The sequence below is a fragment of the Hermetia illucens genome, chromosome 4 (genome assembly GCF_905115235.1).
Source record: "Hermetia illucens chromosome 4, iHerIll2.2.curated.20191125, whole genome shotgun sequence".
Classification (NCBI taxonomy): Eukaryota; Metazoa; Arthropoda; class Insecta; order Diptera; family Stratiomyidae; genus Hermetia; species Hermetia illucens.
In genome coordinates, this window is record NC_051852.1 from 103,066,183 (window position 1) to 103,074,957 (window position 8,775).

Consider the following 8,775-nt stretch of genomic DNA (forward strand, 5'->3'; position numbering starts at 1 on the left):
GAGAGGCAACAGGGGTTCTGATTTTAAATACAACAATGAATGAATGAGACGTTGAGCATACTACGCCAAAAATATTCCGAAATAAAATGCATTAAGAACGAAAGAAGATTTTTGGACGTGTACGTAGTGCGTAAAAACTAATTAATACCTTTGGAAATATCATGGAAGTTCTTTTGAAAAAATTGTATCTCTGATGAAACATCGCAAGAAAACGTTCTTGTCGTGCTAACAATCACGGAGAATACGAACGTCTGACACGGGCACAAGCACTGGCATTTATATAAAAATTGACTAGAGACAATATTCAATTGTCCGAGCGATACCGACGCAAGACAGACATTGAGCCAGTGAGTAGAATCTAAGTGTTTATCTATTCTAGATGATAGTACTGTAGTGAGAGCAAATACGCGAAATGCGCATTGAATAACGATGTCGGCGAGATGTGGTGAGACAATTCTAGACGGTGGTGCCACCCAGTACAACGAACAAAGGAAAATGGAGATATTTACGGTAACAGAATTTTTAAAACTGGGAAGAAAAAGCCAATGATAACTTTAGCGCATATGCCGAACAAATAAGGTTTCCAAGGGCATGAATGAGATGCAAAATGAGCATTTCCCCAGAAAAAAATACAGACAGCGATTATTATAGTAGTGCTTAAGGGGATGGCTTAGTGGTTAGGGCGCTAGGCTATCGTAGCGAAAGGTCGCGATCCAAATCTCACTGCTGGCAAAGGAATTTTATCAATGCTGATCATATTGCTCCTATGACCTGTGTACGGTCTTGAATGAAGTGTACTAAGACCCTTCAAGGCCTTGTTCCCATTGGATTGTCGCCAACGATTATTATTATTTTCGAGTTGTCATAATCTCGGCAGATCCTAGATTTGACCTAATACTGGCTAAGCATTTACGAGTCTATCTACTTAAAAGAAAAGGAGCGCTGGTGGTGGTGATCTGCCAATGGAATTCGTCAAGAACCCCTCCGGAATATCGAACACGTATAGTGTATTTCTGCATCGGCAGATCCCAGATTTGACCTAATACTAGCTAAGCATCTACGAGTTTATCTACTTAAAAGAAAAGGAGCGCTCATGGTGGTGATCGGCCAATGGAATTCGTCAAGAACCCCTCCGCAATATCGAACACGTATGGTGTATGGCTGCATGGTTTGAACCAGTCTGCGTGAGAGTCCCAAGACATCAAAGGAGGCCGTGAGGGATTTAGTAAAAGAACAGCTGCAAATATTGTAGGAACTACAACCACTTTCTCGAGACGCCAAATTTTTTCGATTTCCCAGCATCCCAGCGTCTTTTTCCCCATGTAGTTCCAGTCAAAGTTGCTATTATGAGGATAGCAACATTAATAATATACGCCGAACAGCCCGTCTTTTGCTGTGTTGTGTATGCCAATCAATTAGCAAGTAATCGGTCTTGTCTTGCGGGGTCCTGCACCGCGTCCTTCTTAGGGATAAGGTAGGTAATCTCCGCAATGAGGAAGGGTGGAAATTGCTCCGGCCGGTCTAGTTTATGCAGTACCAGAAATTCTGCACCCGATCCAGACCTGGGTCGCTCCAGTTCTTCGGTAACATCCACAAAATTTATACCCGGTATAGTGGCATGACGGATGCCTTCAGCGGTAATCATGCGGGGCGGGTAACCCCCAATATTCTTTCGCTTCCGGTACCGAAAACTGCACTGTCTAGACGCTCTGTTGGGATTTGTTGAGTGCCATGATGGATCTCCTCGGTCGCGCTAACTAATATCTCAAATGCGAATCTTCCGACCGTGCAATCTGACAGTCGCAACTGCACCACAATACAAAGATTTCAGTTGCAGCAGCGAAACATCAGTACACAATCGAAATTTCTTCAGTCCACGCGTCTACGCCTACGCGAACCTGCTGAAGTGGTCGCCATAAGTTGTGGCAAAACAGCTGCAACAGGCGGGGCCATGCTCCAGGTCATCGTGGCGCCTAGAAGTCGAACCACCCTACGATTAGTGGTTTCGACCCCGTGCTGTCCATTACGGGTGCCCGACCCAGTCACCAAGTCAGATGACTCCTGCCGGTTATCTTTACCGGACCTTAGATTCCTTCTTTTTCTCGTTTTTGGATTTGCATTTTATACCTAACTGCAAAGTTCCTGCACTTTCCACACCTACTTCCTGAGATGCTGTGGAGGCGTACAGCCATTCAGACTGTAGCTATTTATCCCTGTGCCTCTCACATGGCGGAGTTTTATTATTATTATTAAGGAGACATTCCAATGTGACAGGTTGAAAAAACCTTTTTGTTTTTGTTGCATTTTTCGATAGTAGTTACCCATAGGATTGATATCCCCCAGTTAGTTTAGATGATTCTTGTTGAGCGATTAAAACGCTTCAATTGAGATGCTCAGGTTACGCGCACTTGGGTTACGGAGAAGGTATACCGATTAAACATCCGAACAGGTGTTCGAACGGAATTACACCGATGCACAGCGCAGATATCAGTAGACGTGTTAATTAGAAGGCGAAAGTAGTAGTGGATAAATGTGTGGAATTGAGAAAGACAACTTCACTGCCGGCTACCCCTGGAGGTAAAGCGCATTTTGGCGAACCGGCAACAATTGGGCGCGGTGGACGCGCTACACCCCGTTTAGAGGATATTAGAAACCCTATTGGTGGAGCTGTCCGTATCCGCGTGCTACCGAGCTACCTTTCATCGGACGTTATACGATTGAGAAGTTTATCGTTAACATACCCCACATTATCATTGAAAGGCTTACAAAGACCTTTCGGGATGCGATGCATAGCACCCAAATTTCATATTTATTTTTATTTGATATTGAAAGCGGCCACCTCTCCGATCTGAAGAATCCCGATTATTACAAGCACATTAGGTAGCGTTGCAGCATTAAACCAGGCTGTCAAAGAACAAAACTCTTTTAAATATATAGCACAAGTTGTAGGGACCATTAGATCGTTTATAGCAAAAGGTAGCCAAAAATTCGATTAGCCTCCAAGGCATGGCAGCCGTTTCTAAAGCATAACACGTTTCGCCATTTGCTGCTAGTCCATAAATCGCTATCCGTTTTAGTCACCTTTTACGATGTGCAGGGAATAGTGTGAAATCTGAGCAGTCTTCACCTGAGCTAAAAGTTCTAATACAAAGAGTAATCATCCAGAGCATCAACATGGAATTCGTGAGTGAAGTAAGCATGAAAGGACACGACAGCATGTGCCCAGACGAAGTGAACGGATCTTCGTTATCCGACGAAAAAAATATAAAAAAAGAAAAGATTAGCAGTCAAGTATCCCTCCAAAAAGTAAACCTACACCTTCTGGCTTCAAAGTTTCATTAAAAAACACGAACGCAGATAAGACCCTTGTTTTTGCTGAGTCCATTGAGAACCACAGCAAAATATTCCCTTTTATCAAACACCCGAGCAAATAGTGATATAGATGTCTCTCCCAAAAAATGTTGTGTAATCCTAAAGTATGTGCTGAACAGTTAAGTAGCGAGTTTACAGGAACTTATCGTGAAAAAAATTCAAGTCAAGCAACATTAGACATCTGAAAAACCGCTCGCAATAAACCGTACATTTCCTTAGTGAATAAGAGAAAGCGGTTGGAGTTGCAAAAAAGGATATTACGAAGGACGAAATTTTTTAGAGAACGGCTAATTTTTGTAGCGATTTCAAATTTAATTTATTCGGTAATGACGGGAAAGTAAGAGTTTGGCGAAAATTAAATCCAATTGTTGAAAAAAACGCGAATGTCAAACATAGTGGCGGAAATGTCATGGTTTAGCGTTATTTCGCGGCATCAAGGGGGTAGGCACACTACAGTTTATAGAAAGAACGATGATACATCAACATTTTGAAAGAAAGTATGCGCTACAGACTCATTCCAGTTTTACCAGAATAACGATCCCAAATATAAAGCGTATGTATGTAACCCGGACATAGCTCCTCTAAAACTGTCCCAATTTGTTAGACACGCTTCCTAACCACCGGATCTCAATCTTAATGAAAATCTGTAGGACCAATTGTATCGGAACATTCGTCAGCCACTAGTCATCTCTGATTATTCTTAGTATTGACATATTTCTTTTCACTGTGAATTTGGGAGTTTCTTTTCATTTTTCTAAGGTTGAGTTAATTTGATTCCCTTTTCTTTATTATTTTTGGTATATGCGTATTCGATAAAGTTTCTTTTGTGTGTTACAAACCATTAGGATATAATAAATTGATTTTTCACCTACATTTCCCCCGTTTTAACTGTTTTAGCTTTGTTGACAAACTTTTTTTGATCACTGCCTAAACAGGGGCAACACAACATACCTGGATCCTCAAAGATGGTTAGTAGGGAACATTCTGAACGGCACGGATAGAAAACATATGTAGTTACGCAGTAGATTGTCTGAATTAGACACTGCCATGATTTTAAAATCCACATTCACAACAAAAAAGCAACCCTTACTCGACTTCCTTCCCAACAAATGCCTTGTTCGAAACGCTACGTGTGACACGGGCCTTAGCATTCCACTTCGGGTAAAGAATTTTCGGGGAACTCCCAATATGCTTATCAAGGAGAATATGCACATCCTAAAAACCATTTTTCAATTTGTTCGTAACAACCAAACTTACATCTTCCATTGCTGCTACTGGCGAATTTCAGATTTGATAAACACACTGATTTGCTCTATTTACAACACGTCACGTTGGCATTATCGTGAGCATAAGGGGAAACATGTAGCACCCTAGATCCCAGGCAAAATGATAGCATTTCAAATTGATTAGTTCTGTTGTTATCACTTCTGTCAACGCATCGATTAGATAACCTCGAAAATCCGAACAATAAGCACTCTGTCTGGTGAAAGTTCAATGAAAAGTGCAAGCATATGACGGCCGATGGTTCAGAACGTTAGATTTTAAAATGAAGTTTCCAATAGTGTGTCTTCTTTGCCTTCTGCACAGCTCTCTCAGCTCCAAGTTACCCGTCGTCATCAATACCTGGGCATTTACTAATTCAACGTCAGCGGGTAAGTAAAGTAGATTAGTGAGTAATGCCGACCATTGAACGTTACCTCTTGATCTGACTGAATTAATTCCCGAATCAACAGCTTGGAAAGTGCTTACTAGTAATGAAGGGAATTATCTGGATGCAATAGTCGAAGGGTGCTCAGTGTGCGAACGTGAACAATGTGACGGAACCGTGGGCTACGGTGGGAGCCCTGATGAAAACGGTGAGACTACTTTGGATGCCTTCATCATGGATGGGTAAGTGCCATATAAATCTATTATGAGATTAACTAGGTGTAACAATGCAACAATTATTCCAGAGCAACCATGAACATTGGGGCAGTAGCTGGTTTGCGTGAAATAAAAGATGCAATTTCTGTTGCCTATCACGTATTAAAGTATACGCGGCACACAATGCTTGTGGGAGAACACGCCACTGAGTTTGCCTTGATGATGGGCTTCAAACGTGAAAACTTACAAACGCCAAAGTCATTGGCTATTTGGCGAGACTGGAAAGATAAGAATTGTCAACCAAATTTCTGGACAGTAAGCCAATGTGTGTGCATAGCGAAATTCATACATAAAGCACTTTGATCGAGTGAATTTTGTTATGATAATTTAGTTAATTTCGCCATGCCTACATTAAGTAGCATCTCAGTCATCCATCCTTATAATCAAAGTGAACTTTGTATGAAGTTCGCTGGCAACTCACCCTCAACATGTAATGCCCTTATTGATAATATATAAACGTAGAACGTCCTTCCAAATCCAGAGAAAAGCTGTGGCCCATACTGTCCAAACACTGAAAATACCATCAACGAATTCTGGAAGGTCGATGACACCAAAAACAACTTATTCGATGAGCACAACCATGACACTATCGGAATGATAGCAATTGACGCGGAGGGAAACATTGGTGCAGGAACTTCAACTAACGGCGCTACACACAAAATCCCTGGGTATGCAGCATTGGAGTTTAAAATGGGCTTGTAATAATGTAGTTTTCGTTTGATTCCTCTAGCCGAGTAGGAGACTCACCTATACCTGGTGCTGGTGCCTATGCCGATAATAACGTTGGAGCCGCAGCGGCTACTGGCGATGGAGATATCATGATGAGATTTTTGCCCTCTTTCATGGCCGTCGAAAGATTGCGGAATGGAGATTCCCCTGCTTCAGCTGCTGAGTATGCAATGGGAAGGATTATAGAACATTATCCAAAGTTCATGGGTGCGATTATTGTTGCTGATAGGGAAGGCAATTATTCGGCCGCATGTTTTGGTATTGACAAATTTCCTTATTCAGTTTTTAAAACTGGGCAAGAAAGTACAGTAGTTGAATATGTGAAATGTATGAATAGTAGCATCTCGAGTGATGCTATGTGAGGCTGTTTGTGATGATCATTCCTTTGTCGATTTTATATTTTTAAAATAGAGTCTTTGAATATATTGTTTTCGTTTACCTCTAGTTGTACGTATGGTATAGAATTACCGGCAGGGCTACTAGCGTCTGGGAAATAAATCTTTTCTTTTTATCATTTCGCCCTTTCTCTTGCTTGTCAGCCTGGTGCGGGTAGGCTCGATAGACTTTTGGGTTTTTCTTTAACATATCAAGGTGTCAAGTTGTCGCAGAGAGTTATGTTCCTGTGAAATGGTGTCCTTTGTTTTTAGCGAATCATCTGTTTTTGAGAAGATTTGTGCGTGTATGTGTGTATGAGGTGGGGGAGGAACAAAACTTCTGAACAGTCAATCCTTGCTTTTGGCATTACTATATTACTTAGAACCAACAGGGAATTTCCCTTTTCTTGGATTTTGGTGTTTATTTTTCTTCAACACGTGACTTTCACGCGTTGAAAAATAAATAAGAACAAACACAATTTTATTAAAATTTTGCTATATTCAAGTGGTTTATATAAACTGTTTGAATTTTCGGCTGCAGTAGAAATATGATGTTGCATAATAAATATAAAGTTCATTCTATGTGGGTCGCGGTAAGCATTCCTCCAGAAGAAAGACAGTGGACAGTGATGTGTTCTGTTGCCATAACATGAAGTCATTGATGTATAAAAATATCTTGCAAACTGCCATGGTAAATTATGCATGCGAAAATATACCTTTGAATTGGTCCCTTCACCAAGGTAATGACCCAAAACACACTTCCGAGTTGCTGAGAAATTGGCTTTAATATTGAAAGATTCGCTCACATATTACTGGATACAAGTGATTAAGTGACCTGGTCAATCACTGGCCCTAAATCAAATTGACAACTTTTTCGGTGTTTTAAAAAGCAAATTTTCGTGGAAGATTCCTGGGAATAAGGGCGATATTTGGAATTTCGTCCAGGAAGAATGGAGAAATATGCCAACAGAATCATGCATTGCAATTTCCACTGTGTCTAACAGGATGCGACAAATGTTGGCTGATGAACAACCAAATATCGTTGAGTTGGAAGTTCTGTCAACTGAAGACGACTGACAAATTCTGCCACCACCAAGTACAGAAGAAACAGTGTGTGCAATCCAGTGGCTTAAAAACCATAAGTACGCAGTAGTCGATGGTTTTTTCCGGCACTCTAAATTAGAGATTAGAAGTAGAATTTATACATCTTGAAGCATCACTTTTGGTCTTTTCAAAATCTTAGACTCTATTCAGAAGCCAATAAAAATTACTAGTATACCAAAAAGTCGTTTCAGTAAATGCCTGATTTGTCTCTTTGGCATAACTCAGAACAATAATTCAAAAAGATGTAACCATTAAACACATCAAGCCAGGAGCTTTTAAGGTTTTGTGTGAAACAAAGCCTTATTAAAACCAATTCAATGTCTAATTGTGACACCCAATTTACTCGAAAACGGCTGAAGCTATTGTTCCATTTTTTTGTTCGGAAAATGTGGTCTTTCAATCCCTTTACATGCAGTAAGTAGCATTAGTTTGCGTTGAGTTTAAGGCCTCCCGCCATATATACAAATGGAGGATATATATTTTTTTTTCACGAAATATAGTTATGTGGGGTATTAAATAAAAGGGTTCGACTAGTACAGGTAGAAGGATATGACGTCATCATCATATGAAGTGAACTCATGTAAACGCCGGATCTGGAGTATGCAAATATATCGACGAATATTTTAAATCTTTAGGTATGTATGTATGGAAAAACGTGCTTAGAAAGTTTTTCACACAAAATCAAGACGAAACCTTTATACCCGTAGCGTCCAGCTTCCGGTTTTCCGATTTGTTTCATTTATATTTCAGAGCACAATTGTCGATTAGCAGTTAAAACTAATCAAGATTATAAGATTTTATCATTTGAAATTCAATTGAAGTCGGTAATATAAAAGTTTTTATTGAAAACAGAAGGAACTATGCTCCAGCGAAATATTGTGATGAAAATCACTTTGAAAAAATATGTTTGATGTCAATCAAAATTCACAATAATGACAAATTAGCAAAGACACAATAAATGTATAAAAGTAGGGCCAATATTTAGTTAGAATACTGGAATGGCGAGATTCGACATCAAAGTATTTGCAAAGTATGGCAAAGAATTCACGTACCTTTCAGAAATAATTAGCGAAGTATAAGAGGGCCTGACAATAGGGATTCCGATTACGGAAGCCGTCTAGGGGCTTCACGTAAAAGGGGTTTTGAAAGCCGCCGCGGCGTCTCGGCCTCTACGTCGCAACATAATTTTTCAACAACTTGAAGTTAAACGAAGAATTTTAAGTGAAATATGTGGACCATAATATTAATACTATGGTTTAGACGTAAAAAGCAA

At 40.1% G+C, this 8,775-nt stretch overlaps 2 protein-coding genes across 4 annotated transcripts in view; one reads left to right on the plus strand and one right to left on the minus strand.

Moving 5' to 3' along the window:
* The window catches only part of LOC119655943 (dnaJ homolog subfamily C member 24-like), a 49,078-nt gene that overhangs the window by 602 nt on the left and 39,701 nt on the right, over positions 1-8,775 (minus strand). Inside the window, exon 1 of one of the 3 annotated variants that reach the window (XM_038062133.1) lies at positions 4,630-4,783. The exons of 1 other annotated variant lie outside the window; for it this stretch is intronic. In XM_038062133.1, the coding sequence (XP_037918061.1) occupies positions 4,630-4,638 (9 nt within the window). In that variant the 5' untranslated portion in view covers positions 4,639-4,783. Of the gene's footprint in view, positions 1-148; positions 360-4,629; positions 4,784-8,775 lie in introns of those variants that run through there. One more of the 3 variants, XM_038062132.1, reaches the window with a different exon arrangement.
* Positions 4,769-6,538, plus strand: LOC119655938 (N(4)-(Beta-N-acetylglucosaminyl)-L-asparaginase). The gene is made up of 5 exons (XM_038062125.1): positions 4,769-5,024; positions 5,106-5,262; positions 5,325-5,550; positions 5,758-5,963; positions 6,026-6,538. Exons 1-5 carry the CDS (start codon positions 4,919-4,921, stop codon positions 6,384-6,386), a joined length of 1,056 nt encoding a protein of 351 aa, XP_037918053.1. The 5' UTR covers positions 4,769-4,918; the 3' UTR covers positions 6,387-6,538.